A 20,191-nucleotide genomic window follows, 5' to 3' on the forward strand; every position below is an offset into this window, starting at 1 on the left:
TGTAACTCACCCGTGTCAACTCCCACGTTCAAAACTGCATGTCTGACAAGGACAGAGCTAGTGCGCTTTGGGCCTTCTGTGTGGAAGGGCTTTGAGTCTCAGGCAGCTCAATCAGGTTGTTGAACACCCTCAAGGAATATTGCGACTCTTTGAGAATACTGGTTTCCTGTAAGTGGCAGGTTTTCTATTTGGCATAACTATGTTCCAGGAGTTAAGGTATAAAGTCGTACGAGATCCTATAGATACATATCCAACTGTTGAAATTTTTTTAATTTTAGAATTGTCAAGATGCAATCAAATCATAAGAAGGTCCCCAAATTTCTTAAATACGTTTTTATCAACCTTAATGTTCTCACATTTTCTCACATTTAGTTGGATACGCATCAAGTCAAATGCTGTTTTAAGTCTGGTTTAAGTCAGTTGTTCAGAAGCCCACTTTCTTGCGTGGGTGTACAGTTTGGATAAAAAAAAAGATTACAATTCATGAAAATTAAATCATGAAACCTAAGACTGCAGCAAGCCACACATTACTTGTGTATTATTAATTTCACTATAGTTACCATACTATTCCATAACGGGACCTAGTACTTGCAGACATATTCTACGAAAATATAACATTAGGTGGTCTTAGTTTTTTTTTTAACTATTATGGAAGTTTTTTAACTTTTAAGCACAATTTTTTTTTTTTTGATACAGTAAAATAGCTTTAAAAATTTGATATAATGTAAATGACACTGTAAGGCAATATAATGTTGTGCATGAAATAGAACCAGAAATTTTAAACTGCAGTTTAAAGTATAGAGTGTAAAAAAAATTAAATACAATGTTAAAATTACAACTAAAGCAGCATATAATATGCTAATCAGTACTTAAGTAAAGAACAACATTATGTCAAGCACGAACAAAAATTTTGAATCCATATAGCTTACTTTGTTTCCTTGAAGCGTAGTAATACTTTCTTCCTAACGTTCCACAAGGTGTAAATGTCTGGGTTGGCCGACAGCAGCTGAGCAGTCACCTCTAGCGCTTCTTCATCGTACTCTTCTTTACGACACTGCACAGCAATTCATTTATTGGCTCGCATGCCTGACTGTGTTTGTATTCCATGCTGTTTACCTACACCACTTAAAAAAATAAAAATTGGGCTGCTTTTATGAAAGTGAATTTTTTTTCCTTCAGTTTTTATAAACAATATAACAAGAAGTAGTGACTTATAGTAACAAATTTACAAATAATTTTGAACAGTTCATTAGTCAGGTATAACTGTAAATACTAAAATAAAAAAGGTAGTCTAGGTAATAAAATTGCACATCCAAATGCTGCTGTCTTCAGCATCAGAACAAAATATATACATTTTATTTCCTACAAAGACATTCAGTTAAAAATATATCTAACCACATAGTACTTAGAATAGTATAGAAAAAAAGTAGAACATTTAATCTCAAAGCCAGGATACTGGGTAGCCAAATACTGTATAGTATAACCTAACACTCATTTATAATATATTGGCAAAAAAATTTATAAAAATAATGTGTTTGAAAGTTTAAAATAGCAGTCTAGTGCAAGTCTCATACTGACCATTGTAGCGAGAAAATGAGTCTCAGGTCTGAGGTTGTGACAGAAAAAAAAAACAGATGGCAGAGATCCCAATGACACTCGGCGGTACATGACAAGCACATCAGGACGGTGAGGAAGCTGCTTACTAGCCGAGAACGTTGCTTGCACATGGTTGTCTGGCAGTCCAAGTTTCATGATCTGACTCACGTAATGGCATCTACATCGAGAGTTCAAACACATATTAAAATAGGTACGCCACTGCAGAGACAATACGAGAGAGCACAATGTTATAAAGCTTTCCAATGACTAAAAACGTTTTAGAACTAAAATGTCACTGAAACAACTTGTGGTACAACAAGGGTTTTATTATAAGCAATAAAATTAATTCAATAAAACAAAAAGTAAAACCAGGTGGACTTTTTCGATACCTACAAGCAAAAAAACAGAGAACAGGAAACTGAAGTCAACATTTTACATTTAGTCCTATGAGAAGAAAAATTCAAGATTTTTTATATGAAAGAAAATTGGTCTCAACATCTAAGAAGTTTGATTGAACTTTGCAGAAAAACAACATTTTAAACTGTAGCAGGGAATACTTGAGAAGTTTGTGGAAGAGTGTATGGTTCTGCTGGAAGAAGTGTAAGTTGAAGGAAAAGATTTTGACTGAAAAGTCAGAATTAGCTGTATTATCTTGATTATATTGATTGATATATATTGAGATGGGATGGCAATATCTTGAACAAGCACTTGAATTATGTAAGGCTGGCTGAACCGTAGTTTATGTTGATGAAACTATGTTCTTGCTATATACAGCCTAGGTTCTTGTTGGCAATGAGATACGGAAATAGTTATCAGAGAATCCAAAAGGAAAAGGTTTGTGATCAATTATTTAACTTGCAGGTGGAACCCTTGTTCCAAATGGTTTACTTAATTTTAAGTGAAAGCAGAAGTTTGGAGACTACTATGATGATATTAATTTTGAAAACTTTTCAGTGTGAGCAAAAAGCCAATTACTGCCAAATTTGACTGAAAAATCAGTTGTAGTACTGAACAACCCCAGTTAAAATGTTAAGTTGAATAAAAATCCCTCAAACAAGACCTTCAAAACTGGCTCACAAGCAACAACACTATGTTTTCTGCAACAAAAAAATTTAATAACAGTATTCACTATGGAATGTGACCATGATGCCCTCATTTCTCTCCCTACCTCACTGATCTGAACCCCACTGAGCTGATGTGGACAGATGTCAAAAACAAAATCCACAAAGAAATCTGGTCATCATTAGAGATAAATAACATTGTGTGAGGAGCTTTCAGGCAGAGAAATGGAAATAGTGTTGCAAGCAAGACTATGTGAAGAGTGACAGGAGTGAGGATATTAAAATAGATAAAATAAAAATATTAACTGTAGGATGTTTAAAGTTACAGTGATACTGCTAGTAACATAATTAATAGGGAAAACTGTCTTTATAATTTGGAATATGTAATCATTTGCTGAAAATATTTCTTTGTTTACACAATGGCATTATTCAACACCTGTTTCAACGTTTCAAAGCAGACCATACAAGTACAGTGGGTATAAAGCACTTCAGTATAATCTTGGCAGTTAAATATTTTTGCTACGTCATAAATTAATCTTGGGCCATTACAGGTTCTTCAGGGAAACTTTTGTAAGTGCTTTTCAAATTATACATAACTGAAAAACATTTATATAATTATTTGTGTATTAAAAAATGAACTAATACATTCATTTGCAATTATCAGTCACCATTAAAAATTAAGCACAAAATTAAAAAAAAAAAAAACCATTGAGGGACAAAATAATGTTTGGACTGACTCCAATTGATGCAGATAACCATTTTCAAAATTCTGGGACAAGATTAAATGACCAAGAAAGTGATCCAAAGATCAAATTAAATTCCTGACTTATGATATTGCCGCTCATGTAAGACAGACTCAAGCATTAAGGCTTGGTTTTCTCTCTCTTGTTTTGCCACAATAAAGAAAGGCTCTTAATGAAAATACGAGAATAATCCTTTGTTACTTGCAGTTTAGGTCTTGTTACAGAATTAAGCCTGTAATTTAATATTCTGGAAGGTAATTAAAGCTTAAAAAAATACTTAGGAATTAAATGCAATTAAAACAAAAGACGGGTTTGAAAGAACCGTGATGTGTAAACAAAATACTATATACGTACATTTATAAAACCTTTATGTAAAAAATTAGTGGGAAATTAAAAACATTGCATTAGTTTGTTTTTTTCTAGTCAAAACATGATATAAGAATTCTTCAAATTTATTACAACAGGTGTTTGGTAAGATCAGTACACATTATGAATAATGAATCATTAATTCATAGTACTCAAATTTTTTTTAAACTTGAAGCAAGAAAGAAGTATTTAAAAATTATATTTTGACCTTTTAACCTAAATTCCTCTAATTCCTCACCTTGGCAAATACTGTATCTATTCCTGCTCTGTATAACTTGAGCTTCTTCTCCCGCTCCTTCTTCTTGGCTGCTTGCTGCTCCTCGGTTGACCTTGTCTTCACTCTGCCGTGCTGCAAATAAAATGTTCTGCTTTACCATCTGCAGAAAATGAGACAAAAGACTGAGGGCTTAACTTCTCATCATCGGAAAGGATCATCATCCTAATGAGTGGGTGGGAGAAACACAGTCCACCGAGAAAACCCCCAGCTCACTGCAACATCACCACCTTTCCCACTTACGAAAAATTTGGGTTCAATACTGCCGAGAAATTCATACAGGTACCTCTGCAGAAAAACTTAAATGATATACATGCCCCGCTGCTACAAAGACCTAAAAATGACAATATAGTCAATTAGCAAACAATGCCACCTGATATTTACTGAAATGTTAGGTAGGCGGTATTGTTAGCTAAGCCACAATATACTGTATTTACATAAACAAAGGAATCACAACTTATAAGAACACATTGTAATTCCCATAAAAAATTACATCTTTTTCTTTTACTCTTTCAGTTTGTGCACAACAGCTATACAGAACTAGTAGTATAATATTCCAAGAAACTGGAGACAACTGGATCGCAAAATATATATATACAGTTATATATACAGTAGAACCCTGTTATGTTCCTGCATATAATGTTTTCCTGCTTATAATGTCATATTTTTAAAGTCCCAATATTTCCCCCATAAGGACAATGTATTTATTTCCTGCATATAACGTTCATAAATAGTATAATTTCCTGCTTATAATGTTTGCTTTCTAACATTCAATAAATGGGGAAAAAATGTTTTAAAACCAAATTATTCCAACACTTACGATAAAAAGTTTCCTTTATGTATTTTTATGTTTACAATCACTGCCATACAATACAAGAAGTTTGTAAATATACAATTTTATGCAATATACTGAGGGTACACAATGTTCATAGTTACGTGTCAGTTGGCACCCTTAGTCAACTCTTCTCTTCCTTGCCATTCCAGTGGGTATTCAGATGCACGTACATAGCCCTATGATATTTAAGTTGCCAACCATTGACATAACTAAAAGTGTTTTCTATTACTTACAAATAATTTTTTTTTTCATTCAAACATAGGAATCCCAAAATTAAGCATTTTCAGGTGGCGAAGGAGTAGACGTTCTCACTCTTAATGTTGTCATCATGAATCGTGAGACAATTTTACAAAAAATGTGGCAGTGTATCTTTAAAGACAAACAAAATTTAACCAGGGAACAAGACGAAGTTGATACATGAATTTTCTGAAACAAGCCAACAATTTTTCAAGTATAGTACTATCTTTGGTTTTAACATTAAAGTTGTTTACATAGCTTGGTGAGTCCATTGGTACAAAGCTCAAACATTGTTAAGTGCTAAATTGAGATTTCCTGCTTATAACGTTTTATTTATTTATTTATTTATTTATATTGTAACATGCCCACCAACAGCTGAGGGCTTTAGCGGTGGGCACTGCTTATAATGTTTTTTTCTTGTGCTCCCTTGAAAAACATTATAACAAGGTTCTACTGTATATATAGTTTTATATATATATATATATAAATAATTATATATATACATATATATATAAATACACATACACACACAACATGATTATGCTTTGCCAACTGAATGTGTGCGCAGAGCCCACCCTAACACACTAAAACTGAAAGAACACGGTAGACAAATTTAGGAGCATAAATATATCTGAGTTACTGGCTGCAATAGAAGCTGTCCCACTCATTATCTTGAATAACATCTCCCTCACACAACATTCACCTGTCATGGCCGGTAGATTTTTCTTTGCCTAACCAGGGTTTTTAACATTCCGCACCAAGCAATAACCAAGCCTATAGACGTAGATCTTAGGCCGGCCAGGACGCCCTAGAATCAAAAAACCCTTATTTGAGGGTGCCCGCTTGCGCTTGCTAAATCGTAACTGTGAAATGGGAATGATAAATGCTATCCCACTGGTAAGCCTACAGACTTTTACCCATGACCAAACCTCCTCCTTATCTAAGATGAAACTAAATATATATTTTTTTGTCTCTCCTTGTAGTCTGTTACCATAAATTTCTTCCAGACAAATTTTTTTGTACACAGTTACCATGGCCAGGACTGTAAATGTGACATGAGCATATCGCATAACTTAAGGTTTTCAGATTCTAATTTTCTTCTTGCTATTTGGGTAAATCCATGCATTAAAAGTCTTGAAATGTAACCAGGCCTCCCTGGTGTACAGGCTCCCCTAATGTTGGGCTCCTCTAGTGTACGGCCCCCTGGAGTCTGGGCCTATTGTCCAGGCACCCCTAGGTGTATGTGCCCCCCTAGTGTATGGGCCCTCCTATGTACAGGCCCCTGGGATTTTTACCCCTGCCCCCTGCCCCCTGCCCCCCTCCCTTCCAACCACCTCTCCCCAGCTAAAGGCCCTACAAGAGACATTACTGATGCCAATCTCTTCCCTTGACATTCGAGCCAACTTATCAATGGGATGAGATGGCATGTGGTAACAAATTCCAGATGACGATATTACAATATTGACCTGGCCATCATGATTTTAGTTTTCAATAATTTGCCAAAGTAAACATGTCGATGTCTATATCAAAATGTTAGGCATGTCAATGGGTCCATTATTTTAGAAAAATAGTTTGACACATCGCGAGTGACATCTCAAAACCAATATCAATAAAGTACCTTCTTGAGGATGTCATTTCAGGGCAGAAATCTAGAGACAACAATCACAAAGCCAACATCTAGGGAAGTGAGTGGGTATAAATAATAAACATACAAAAATTATTATCAACCTCTATGGGTCATTATCAAAAAAAATGTACAATTTCATAGCATAAAAATATTTCTGAAAAGTTTCTTTTAAACCTTTTTATAATTAGTTTTAGAGGAGTTGTTACATTTAGTAATTGATTTATAATATTGGTCTAGATCATATAGTTCTGTATCCTTTTATTTTTTTTGTTTAATATTTGAAAAAATTCTTTGTCCACGGATGTGACAACATGGTACACGGACATGACAACATGATACACAGATACAACATGTACACAGACACAACAACATGATGTACACAGACACAACATAATTTATTAATGGACTTGATAACATTACACACGAATGTGATTTACTTGCGATTCCTTGGTAAGAAAACTAGGTGCCAAAAAGAACATGTTTTTGTATCTGTACTAAGTGGTGGGACCATCACTAAGAAAGTGTATTGCTTTGAGATTTAGAACACAGTTTTTCACTTCTGAGAATACTGGCATTAAGTGAGCACATTTGGCAACCGGATTGTACTTTGGGCTTACGGACAATGTGCAGAGAGACCTGTTTTGTACAGAGCTATCTGTCTGTGACTTGAAGTTCATTACTACTGTGTGAAGTGTTACTTGATTGCGAGAGCTATCAAAGTGAACCGACTGAACTTCTGCAGAATATTTACAGTTGTAATTTTCTGAAAAGTCTATATGCAAGAGGACTTCATCAGCAGACAGAGAATTCTTTATGTCACTTTTGATTCTGTGCTGGTGGTTTATGTTAGCTGTAAGCTGCCTTAACTTGTCAAGCAGTTTCTCAAAATCTGACACAATTTTCCTTTTACTACTGATTACCTCTTCTTTTACAGTCTTCTGGCACATTTGAGCTTTTATGACAAATTCTATTTGTTTGGTAACCCACTGATAATATGTTACTTCTTCATCATCAAACTCATTCCTCTGTACATTACAGTCTTTGCAGGTGGAACATGATTTCTCCAAACATTTTTCCTGCAGTTTTTCTTCACATGTAATCCTAGCAAGAATTTCATTGGATGATTTTTCTCCAATCATCCAAAGAGTATTAAACTTTTTTATCATGAGTTCAAAGTTTCCATGAAGTTTACACAGGCAAGTGTCTCTGTTCATGCAATCTGGCGCTACAATCCAGAATGGACGTGAGCAACAAAACGTAGTGTAACTTACATATTTCTGTTCTGGGTAGCTTGCTTTATACTTTTTATGAAGATTTTTTAATGAATCACATAGCAGCCGCTTTTGCTTCTTCTGCTTGTGTCTTGTAATTGTCTCTTTTTTTCCACAGCACATCCTGCTGTTTTCATCTCTTTCCAAGAAACTGGCAACATCATTTTCCACTTGCTTCATTCGCTTAGCTTTATCATGAACTGCTACAGTATTTTTCACAATCCTTTGAGAGGTCAATGAACCAACACAGTGAAGGAATCTGTATTTTTTTATTATTTTCCCTGTGTAATCATTCTTACTAACATGTTTTTCTTGGCTACCGAGTGTGTTTGTTTAAGAATTTTTCGTACTTGTTTACTTAACACAGAGCAAAACTCAATTGTTCTTCTAACTTTCGGACTCACTCTATGTCCTTTTAAGTAATTTCTGTACTTCTTTCTTCGGTGTATCTTCCTTTCTAGTGTCTGCAAGTCTGTAAAACTTTTTTCTATATTTACTTGCTTTTTTCTCCAATGAATCATTTTCTTTTTTAAGTTTTTTTATTTGTTCTTTGAGTATTTTCATATTTTTTCTTATATTTTTTTTTTGCCAGCTTGTACCCTTGAAGAGAAAGGTACGAGCTATGGTGTATGTGGTTTTTGTGGGATGTGAGATGGTGTACCTACTGTAATAAACTCTGGTTCCATTATTTTTCTCTCTTTACATTTTTTGGCCCTTTCACGCCATTCCTTCCGGATCATTATTTTCTCCCTATCATTCATGTCTGTATTATTTTTCTTGTAGCTCTTTTTCTTTCAGCATATTTTTTTTTTAATTCAGAATGCTTTTCAGGGTCATTCTTTAACTTTTCCCTAGCACATCGCATGCTTAGTTTTTTTGTCTCTCTTCGTTTATCTAATTGTTTGTTTGATAGTTTCCTTTTTACAACTTTTCCCATTTTCACAATTCACTGAAAATAAGAAAACAGTACTTTTAAAGTTGTAGTAATAATAAATAATACCTTTTCAAACAAGGGAAAAATAATAAACTGAGTGACCTAGGCTTCTATTGTTTTTGTTAGTAAAATACAGTTAACTCCCACCAGTCCGTGGTCCGAGAATCCGAAATACTAAAAAATCAGGGGTATTCCCGAAGTTACTTACCTAATTGTTACTTTTTTGATGTGTCACAAGTTGTATTGCCGCGCTGCAGGACCTAGCACGATTTGTGGTTTCGAAACAGTGGAAAGTTTGTAATTTAAAAATAAAACGTCTAGCTCTCATTGTGCAGCAAGATCTATCTGCCATTTGTTACTGTTCATTTCCCAAGTGACTTCTTTATTATGATGTTAAGGTGTTCTACATGTTCACAAACTTTAGACCTCATTTTTTAGAATTATAATTTTTTTCTTGGTATATTTTAATAAAGAGTATCAAAAAATCCGAAGGTCATAAATAACATACACACTTGGATATTTGCGATAGTTTACTGTACTCAACATGGAAATACTTTCAAACATTGGCTCAATGTTATAAATTAATTTCTTAACACATTATGTAATTTTGTAAATAATTACTTGACCGGATTTTTTAGAGTCACTGAGCTTATAATATCAGAAAATAAGTTATGTAAGCTAAATATGCTAGAAACTACAAATCAAATAATAATATAATCTGTCATGTCCACCATTTTGGCCTCGGCTGGTATGATAGCACAAGCCCCAAGTGCGCCACCCCTCCTACACACTCTATGGGCAGGACATTTAGTTCGCCACCCGCCCCTAGATGGCAGACAAAGGGGAATGTAAAGTAAGGTGACTTTGTCTACCTGCCCCGTCTAACTCAGGGCAAATATGTAAATATATGGTGTTGTGACAAGAAACTGTTAATGATAAAAGTGAATGTAAAGAGTTTTGTAAGTCGAATATGTATGCACAGGAAGGGTACAGATGTGCCCTCCCTACTGAATATGTACATATTTTGTATATTTACCCTGGCTGAGCTAAGCCAGGCAGAAAGCTCTTCCCAGTATTTCTGGGCCAATAAAAGTGACTGAATACTTGAGCAGTATTGTTTTAGGCAGCGACCTCTCTGGAGGACCGCTCCTCCCCCTTCCTTCCTCTGGTAGGCAGCGACCTCTCTGCAGGACCACTTCTCCTCCTTCCTTCCTTCTCTGGTAGGCAGCGACCTCTCTGCAGGACCGCTCCTCCTCCTTCCCTCCTCCTCTGGTAGGCAGCGACCTCTCTGGGGGACTGCTCCTACCACTCCCTGCTCTTGGGCAGCGACCCCTGCTCGGGGACCGCTCCCGCTCCTCCCTGTGCCCCTCTCAGAAGCCTGGGACAAGTCAATTTGGCGCCCAACGTGGGGCCAGTCAGCTTGGATAACCTGAGGACCACGCCCTGCCTCTACGAGAGCTATCAGCACAGCCGGAGCCACATCCACTTCCAGGAGTGCAGAAAACACCTGGTGGCGCCCAACCCAACTGAAGGATGTCTTCTGGAGCCTGTGCCGCACCTCGCTGCAGTGCACCGGATGGACCCAGCATTCCCTGTGTATGCTGCAATGCCCAGTTTCACCTACAATGCCTTGGTATCGTGGAACAAGTCAGTGAACAGGCATATATCCACATATGCCAGCCCTGCAGACAACTTCTGGTAGAGAAGAAGCCAACAGTTCCAGCTCCCCGGCGCTGCTTCGCGCCAAACTGCCCGGAGACAGCCCTAGTCCTCGTCACCTGCCAGGCCTGCCATCGCGACTACCATCTCGCCTGTCTAGGCTGGGAAGATACACCACTGGACCTTGCTGGGATGTCGTTTACCTGCGCCCGGTGTAGAGTGAATCCCACTTTACCTTCAAGTACAGGATCTGCAAGTGTACCTCGGCCCTTTAGAGGGCAGGATCATGAGGACCCTGTGCAATTTGTCCTCCAATGGGAGCAAGCCCTACGGGCACATGCAATCCACCCCACCGAATGGGTGGACCAGATAGGTCCATTACTACTTGGGGAAGCCTCTAGATGGTGGAATAACCATGAAGGGCTGTATGACACCTGGGAAGAGTTCACAGGGGGCTTCCTGAACCATTTTGGAAACCAATCAAGACTGGCAAAGCTTACTGCCCAATTATATGGTACCAAACAAAAGGAAGGAGAGGATGTCGAAAGTTTCTTACTACAGAAAAGGAAACTTTATAAGAGGCTACACCCAGGGAGAGACCCAAATGAATTTCTTCCTACCTTGTTGGAGCTGGTGCGGCCCAACCTACGGCCATTTCTACGGCATCCGCCTCCCGAGAATTTATCCGAACTTATGGTTCGAGCCACTGCCGTGCAGCGAGACTGTCTCGAAACTAGGGGCACTGTAACAAGTAAACCTTGTTCACCACCAACCCTGGTACAAGAATATGCTACCCCCAACAAAAGGTTGCCGAAGTGTTGGCACTGCCCTGAACAACACTTTCACCAAGACTGCTCAGTGCTCCGCTGCAAACAGTCTGAAAGGAACAGCCTCAACACAGTAGACCCCTGGAAGGAAAGAGTGGTGCCAACGAGCCCTACCCCTACACCGAAGGTAGAAGACCTCAACTCCCAAGCTCGGCTCGAAGGTAGACCGACCCCGAGCCTTATGTGCGTACAGCACCACCCACAACAAGAACTGCCAAGAGTCAAGGTGCAACTGGACTCACAGCCCATTCAGGCTCTTATCGACTCAGCCGCCACCACTAATTATGTGCGCGAGAGTGTTGTGCAGATAATAGGGACCCCTATTAATTCCCAACCCCAAATGGCACAGCTTGCCACCCAGGGATCCACCATGACCTTACTGGGCAATGCTGTGGTACAATGCTGCATAGCCGATGTGGAGATGGAGATCCCATGTCTAGTCGCAAAGGACCTTCGAGAAGAACTTGTGCTGGGCCAAGATTGGCTCACGCAGCAGCAGGCGATATTGGACTTTGAAGATCAAACTATACACTTTGGACGAACGTCCCGCCGGACTCTTGACTGGGGCACCAAAGGAATGGGTGACCTGAATGCCCCTAATCAAAGTGGTGTTAACCCTAATCCTGGAATCTGCACTGAACAACACAGAGACCAACCTATGGTTGTGTTGACGCAAGGGGACCAGAGACCTCAAGAAATTCCTTCCCTTCGCTCTGCCACAACCAAGCTAAGCCAAAATAACTCGGGCAGTGGTTTTCAGTGGTGCCAGAAAGGAGGAACCCCAAAGGGGAAATCGACCATGCAGTCATGGAGACAGCCGCTGAGCGGCACCCTCTCAAAGGCAAGATGCCACTGGAAGAAAGAGCCTTTTCCAGACCGAGGAATATGGTTTCCCCAGAACAGGATTCACCTGCAGCCATGGAGACGGAAAACAGATCTGTCCAAAAACCCCGAACCCCAGGAACCTACTAGCCCCTCTCCACCAGGACAACTACCTCCAGGACCCTACGACCATGGGAACGGCTGGGCAGCCCAACCCGCTACCGACTAACCTCCGCGAAGTGTAGTGGCCAGTGTAGAGGAGCCAGCCCTGGGACTGAAGCCCAGCGTGCTGACTCCTGGCATGTGCAACGATCCCAGCCAAGGCCACAGAGGGAGGGGGGCGAATTGTCATGTCCACCATTTTGGCCTCGGCTGGTATGATAGCACAAGCCCCAAGTGCGCCACCCCTCCTACACACTCTATGGGCAGGACATTTAGTTCGCCACCCGCCCCTAGATGGCAGACAAAGGGGAATGTAAAGTAAGGTGACTTTGTCTACCTGCCCCGTCTAACTCAGGGCAAATATGTGAATATATGGTGTTGTGACAAGAAACTGTTAATGATACAAGTGAATGTAAAGAGTTTTGTAAGTCGAATATGTATGCACAGGAAGGGTACAGATGTGCCCTCCCTACTGAATATGTACATATTTTGTATATTTACCCTGGCTGAGCTAAGCCAGGCAGAAAGCTCTTCCCAGTATTTCTGGGCCAATAAAAGTGACTGAATACTTGAGCAGTATTGTTTTAGGCAGCGACCTCTCTGGAAGACCGCTCCTCCCCCTTCCTTCCTCTGGTAGGCAGCGACCTCTCTGCAGGACCACTTCTCCTCCTTCCTTCCTTCTCTGGTAGGCAGCGACCTCTCTGCAGGACCGCTCCTCCTCCTTCCCTCCTCCTCTGGTAGGCAGCGACCTCTCTGGGGGACCGCTCCTACCACTCCCTGCTCTTGGGCAGCGACCCCTGCTCGGGGACCGCTCCCGCTCCTCCCTGTGCCCCTCTCAGAAGCCCGGGACAAGTCAAATCATGTCTGTGGACACATGGTCATGTCTGTGGACATACAATGTCCACAGATGTAATGTCCACGGACAGGATGAATTAGTCAATATTTTGCAGTACAGAGAAGATATTTGATGTTAAGAATACAATGTGTACAATAGAAACCTTTTCATAAGTAATAGCAATCATATTTAGGATAACATTGCATAAATACCTTATTTTCTTAGTTTGTTTAGTGCCATAGACGTGACAAGCTGATCTGAACACTGCTCAAAATTTGTGAATAAATGTAGAATATACCATATTGTAACAAGACATAACATACATTTGTCCCTATGCACAAGAGGCTGCACTGTTGTACTACCTTCAATAACCGACGAACAGTGGCGCAGTCTAGTGGCTTTTTTTTCAAGTTTCATTCATGTCCAAAGACTGGACTCTAAACCTTGTGACACATATTAAATAAGTCATACAATAAATAATAATTTTATCAAGGCAAATGTAATCTTGTATATGTATTCTAAATATTTTTCTTTTTCTACACCATTGGTATCAATTGCCATTAAAAGCTTAAACATGACATTACAAAAAGACAAAATGGTAAAACTGCAGGTTGCGACATGCCACGGACGTGACATTTACTACTTTGTAGAATTTTTAAAATTATTCATTACTTTTTTTTCCACATTATGTAATGTGACATTATGTTATATAGGCCCCTAAGTTATAATATTGGTTTCATACCATAAACTAAGTTTTATAGGTAGAATCATATTCATAACAAAGTGTGGACAGTGATTTGTACATTTTTTGATAATGACCCCTATAACAATTTATAAAATTCTATTCTCCAAAGGTGAGAAAGTGGAAAAAATAGTTTTAAACAGAAAAAAACATGTATCTACTAAAGCAAGAGGTATGAAATTTACTCATTAAAAAAAATGGTTTTTTTCTCCCTTTAATAAATTAATCTGTTAAGGGAGTAAAAAGAGGGTAGATTTTTTTTAAAAAAATCATCAATCCGAACTTACTAAAGTGGAAATAAAAAGTGTGGCATGATTAAAATAAATAAACATTTATATGAGTATTTTTTTAAAATTCTAATGCTAAAAAAATTCATACTCTCATGCAGGGGGTAAGAAACAGTGCATAGATATATAATGTTATGCCATCTGTTTTTTATAGTTTTAGAACTTGTTATTCAATGTTTAAAATTATGGTAAATTTAAATTTGTACATAAAAATCAAATCCCATAAATACTTAAATAGAATTTTTAAAGAATATGTTTTATTATAATGCAACAAGAGGCAAAAGAACCTGTGTAGACCCATTGAGACCAGATATTCGCTGGCTTCCCTTGCTAATCCAACAGATTTTGCACCTGCATGTGTGGCTTTAGTTTTTACTTCTGGTTTTAATCAGAAATATCTTCACCACTTATACTTTTCAGAGTACAAGAGTACAAGAGGACACACCCATCTACCGCTGTTTTTGATTACTTTTTTTTTCATTCAGGTAGTGGGGAACACCTACTTCACTCACTCTGTTAGCACCCCATGAAGCAGAGTGATAAAGATTTTGAATGACTTAAAAACCATAGAGAAAATGGGCATTTTCTGAAATAATATTTCTTTGTGCGATAATTATTAAAGACCCCCCCCCCCCCTCCCCAGACACACACACACACACACACACAAATAAACTAAAGAAATACTTCTTAAGAAACAACATCTTAAATATAAAATATTTCAACCATGTTCTTATTGGGTAGACTACATTTCCAAAGAATAACGAAATCTGAAAAAGTAACTGATTCATAGTGCATATTCACAAAACTATTGTCAAGAAATGTAAATAATTTTCTTCCCAAAAATTAAAAAGAAAGCAGAAGAAATGATAGCGCAATGTGTCCATTATTTAGAAAAATGGCCTTCCATGAAAAGATACTGCAACGGAGACCATGTCTTAACTGGCCGAGAGCACTCTTTAATGGTTTCACACTTGCCTTGACAACAGAACTACGTCAAAGAGCACTCTCTCACAGTTCCAATTCCTCTTTAGAGTGCATGAAAAAGTGACATCACGGAACTACACATCTCTACAGCTATCTTTTCAAACTGCAACTTTAGATTATGTGGTTAACTTGTTTTATACTATTTTATATGCCACTAATTCAACAAAATGATTTAACAGATGATTTTTCAGTATATTAAAAGTCACCGACATAACCAACCATTAAAATAATTTTAGAGTAATATAAATGTCACGAACCTAAACAAACGTTCAAAATGAGACACGACCTTAATTACTTGTTAAATATTTATTGAACAACGAAGTTTCCCATTGCTACAGTATTAAAATGTATGTAACGGATTTCATCAACATTGACTACATGATGGATTTAGAACATAGCGTTAATATATTACGTTTGCTTTAAACGTAAAACGTACCATCTTAGATTGTAAAACTTCAATTGACAAAATAAAACTAATTGTCACAGCTTTGCTGAATAACACTCAACTAAATACAGAGAATTAATTAAGATAAGAGATGTGGTTTTAATACAGATCAATTAAAAATCTTCCTTCCCGATCGGAATCATATTGAAATAGTAAACAAACATATGCTACCGTATTTGCAGAGACTACAAATATTGTAGTACAACCTTCGAGCATATATATCATAGAGAGCTTATTCGTCGTTTGTTTGGAAACCGAGATCTCGAACAGCTGATTGTTGGCTACCTGCTGGAAAACTTCCATAAGAACCAATGTAGTGGCGGGCTATCGTGCGGGATTTCTATAGTTTGCTGCGTTTGAGAAAGATAATAGGTTTGGTTTATATTAATAAACGTATTAATTAACCAACGTAGAAATATATTAGTGCTGAAGCTTATCAGAAAGTTTGTAAAATATGGTTTTTTAACTTGAAGACCCAACCCTTGTTTACCCTACTTCAAATGTATTTAATTTAATATGGTTACTTCTTGTGTTGCGTACGGATGTAATGAGAGATTCGAAAAAAGAAGCAGTGTTTCGTTTCACAGGTAAGGTTATGAATAAATAGATTTAGTTTAAGAAAGGATTTGAAACAAAGCTGTTGCGATGTGACGATAGCCGACTTAACATTTTGTGAATTAGGCAAATCCGTATTTATAATATACTTTAGTTAATGTCAGTGTCGAGAATTCTATGAAACAATTATTCTAAAAGACAATTATAAACTGATATTCTCTTATTGTTTTGCAAAAGATATTTGGAATGTGATAAACCTAATCTAAGCGACCTTAAACATGATCAACCATTGGACCATTAAATTACTTATGAACTATTTGAATTATTGCAATGCTATTTTACATAATCATTACAATAGATGTCAGTAGCTAAGAAAAATGTTTAATCTTATTTCAAATTTCTTTTTATAGGATGACCCCTAGTTTGATTTTTAATGTTTTTTTGTAGGTTTTGTGTCAAACTTATTGTTAACATTGTGAGAGTTTTTAAAATTTACTGTTTTACAGTTTCCCAGTTGATGAGAAAAGAAGAAGTATTTGGACTTTGGCTCTTAAAAGGGTTGATTTATATATGATCTTTTGTTTTGAGTAAAGAGCAGACATTCATAAAACTAAACAGGGTTGATGCATTTGTAAACAAAGATTGTGCAATGATATGGATGCCAATGATGTGACCAAATTCTTGTAATTTATGTCTTTGGACTAAATTTATTTACTACTTATTAGAATGTAAACTCAAGAAATGTAACATACTGTATATGCCTATGTTTACCATAATTATATAGTTTTAAGTTTCATTGAAGCTAAATGTAAAATGATTTTGGAAAAGTATCTGTATGTGTGTGTGAATGTGACATACAATTGTACATGAACTATTGTATTTAATAAAATAGATTTTCTTACTTTTTTTTTTAACTAAAATGGTTTTCAATTTTGATTTATTATTTATTTTAGAACCTGAAACCTCATATATTTAACTGCTGTAATTTAAACATAACTTGTTATTTTTTGTTTACTTTTAATTGTAGGTAATTAGATACTGTAGATACCTACCATATTGTTTTTCAGTTCCTAACTCGGTGGCCAAGGCGGCAGTTCAGCTTGTCGCTCAGCAAGTCAGAATATAATGTCTATATTTAAATGTGTGCTTTAATAAGAATAAATTTGTCATTCCTTCCTCATTATTATTTCATTTCAAGCTAACATCCCTAATAAAGACAAATGAACCTGTCTCCTTTTTTGCCCAACAGTCTGAAATCAAAGAAGGGAGGGATAGAAAAGTAGCAGAATAATGACTGGCAGGAAGAAGATGAAACCAGATCACAAAACCGAAAACTAAGCTTCATAGGTTCAGTATAGTGGACAGATTTTATAACTTTTAAATTTAGTGTGTATAATTTAAAATAAATAATGTTTAAAAATGTATGGCTCTTTGCTTAATAATTCTTTATCTGGCCAAAATCTAGAGAAAATAAGGGTTGTTGCTGGTTTTTCAATAGCAGATGAATACTTAGTTGTGAAAATGTAGTTACATTTAATTTGAGGGCATTAAAAGTCTAGGTCAAACAAGCATTGCTACTATTTTTTTTAAAAATGTGATTTGAGAATTGAAAACCTAACACACTACTTAATATTTACGAAGTGTATTTTTATAAGTTTTCCATTATCCTAAGTTTTTTAATGGCAACATCTTTTAGGGGTTCCATATAACGGCCAAAATTCATATGCAGAGCTTCTAGTTACACATTTTTCTCGAAAACCAATGTTTGTTTCAGCACACTATTTTCATATTGGTAACATCTGTCACCATTGTATGCATGTATCTTAAATAACTTATGTAAGTTATAGGCATTATAAACACAATTTTACATTTATTAAGAGCATAAAAATTTTAACCTCTTTATAAAAAATAGTTATTTTATTGTTAATTCAAAGTTATGATCAATACTTTCAATCTTAAGGACTTAACATGTTTCTCTGCATTGTAATATTCTTATGTCGCGGCTTTTCCGTAATAAAACATTCCAAAATTACTTTTTTCCAGTCACTAACTACATTCCTCTACTTATCCTGAAAACGATGTTTCTAAAATCCTACTAGTTTCTTAGAAATTATCATTTATAGCTTACATTGCAATACCTGAGCATTTTTGCGGCTACCACCATTTTTGCTTTTCCTTGCGAGACTATGTGTGTACATGTTCTGGAGAACATAAAATTATTGTGGATGGTTGGTTTGGTTAGTATAGCTAAATTAAAAATACTGTACAGTATTTTTTTTATAGTTTCTTAGGTATTTATAATTTAAGTAGTAGGTAACTATCCCGATCAAAACAATTATCCACAATATTTGTAAGTATTTTTAATTTAGTTTGAATATTATCTAATTCCTGTCACACAACTCTATAAAAGATGATATGGAGATTTCTCATGCACATTTTTATCCTTTAATGTTGTGGTATTAAATTTTCTTGTGTGAATGACAAACTTCGATGAACTTTGAAACTATTTGGGTCTCGGAATTTTCTGGTGTGAACTGTTTGCACACTGTGGTAATTTCCAAGCAACCATTAAAAATATTTTACTTTATTTTTTAATGTACCCATACTAAACTACATTTTTTTAATGTAGCTAACATATTCAAATTGTCCATTATTACATCACAAATTCATGATTATTTACACTGAACATGCACAAACGAAGCCTCAGAACAGACTGTTGTAAACGTTAGCACGCTAGGTTTGCAGATCCCGTGATTCTCCATACATACAAATGTTTACCTGGATCTGAAGCAACAAAAGGCTGTTGCTACATGAATGCACAGATATTGTTATTTAAGTTATAAATTGTGATTTCTCAGAAACCTACAGGAATTTAAAAACACAATGTTTAGGGTAAATAGAAGAATGTCATTACTGTTCAAAAACTGTATTTTCTAAATTCTATTATTTTAGTCGAGCAAAAGTCATCATGTAAGAATATTACCCTCTGAATATGCAATTCAAGCTTTCATGTAGGCCTAATACAATTACAACTCTGTCTTGCATGTACATACCCCAAGGTAGGCTACCTGTGCCCCTTAATACACATCTCATTATTTTCATAGGACATGGTGGGGCATTATTCATTTCATTTAAAAATCATACGGCCAATCATTATGGTTACCTTTTTTTATAGTTTGAGGAAACTGTAGAGTAACATTATTATTTTATTTCCACTCAGCATAAATTATCTGAATAAAAATTACTATTTATTAGCTCCGGTAAATATTAAACAAGCTCACTCAAACGACCAAAGCCAATAATGATAGAAATGTAGCTGTCTCGAAAATAATGTTATATATCTTGTATAATTACATTTAGTATATTTATATTTCCAATATTGCCTAGCATTGTGTAGATTTTAATAAAGTTCGTAATAAAATACGAGCTTAAGACTGAATCCATCAAAACGTATTGACAAATACACAAGTGTTGAGGTTAGAGGTACGATACACAACAAAAACACTCCCTTCGGGCACAATAATAACGTGAATTCCGATCAATTCAGACATATTTAATTACTTATTTACTTCTACATTATTTACTTAACACATTTATTGATATAAACGAAGCCTACAATCGTCCGTGAATGCAGCAAACACAAAATATCACACATGTTAGTCGACTACTTCATTGTTTCCTATGGCAAAAACCCGTCGCGTAGCCTACAATCAGCTGATTGAGATCCCGGGATCAACAAACAACACAGCAGCTATAGCCAATGAGCTATCTATAAGTATATATGATCGAAGAGTACAACAATATAGGAAACACAGTCGTTTAACATAGCGATTGCTAGCAATACGTGACTGTAGCGATCCTAGTGGCGTGGTCTGAAGAACGCCCGTAGAAATACAAATTTCTGTGTATTATAATGGGCAATCTCGAAA

At 36.5% G+C, this 20,191-nt stretch overlaps 1 protein-coding gene and 1 long non-coding RNA gene across 2 annotated transcripts in view; one reads left to right on the plus strand and one right to left on the minus strand.

Annotated features, from left to right (window-relative positions):
• The window catches only part of LOC134546221 (geranylgeranyl transferase type-2 subunit alpha), a 78,171-nt gene extending 65,726 nt beyond the window's left edge, over positions 1 to 12,445 (minus strand). The window contains exons 1-4 of the mRNA XM_063388852.1: positions 12,435 to 12,445; positions 10,076 to 10,229; positions 4,005 to 4,115; positions 930 to 1,054 (exon numbers count right to left, since the gene is read on the minus strand). Coding sequence (XP_063244922.1) covers positions 930 to 1,054; positions 4,005 to 4,115; positions 10,076 to 10,229; positions 12,435 to 12,445 — 401 coding nt within the window. The remainder of the gene's footprint in view (positions 1 to 929; positions 1,055 to 4,004; positions 4,116 to 10,075; positions 10,230 to 12,434) is intronic.
• A 3,473-nt stretch (positions 12,446 to 15,918) lies between these two features.
• Positions 15,919 to 17,442, plus strand: LOC134527385 (uncharacterized). Its single transcript, XR_010074178.1, has 2 exons — positions 15,919 to 16,294; positions 16,769 to 17,442. It is a non-coding gene; the product is annotated as an uncharacterized LOC134527385 (long non-coding RNA).
• Positions 17,443 to 20,191: the final 2,749 nt, after the last annotated feature.

The sequence above is a fragment of the Bacillus rossius genome, chromosome 1, assembly GCF_032445375.1.
Source record: "Bacillus rossius redtenbacheri isolate Brsri chromosome 1, Brsri_v3, whole genome shotgun sequence".
Lineage (NCBI taxonomy): Eukaryota > Metazoa > Arthropoda > Insecta > Phasmatodea > Bacillidae > Bacillus > Bacillus rossius.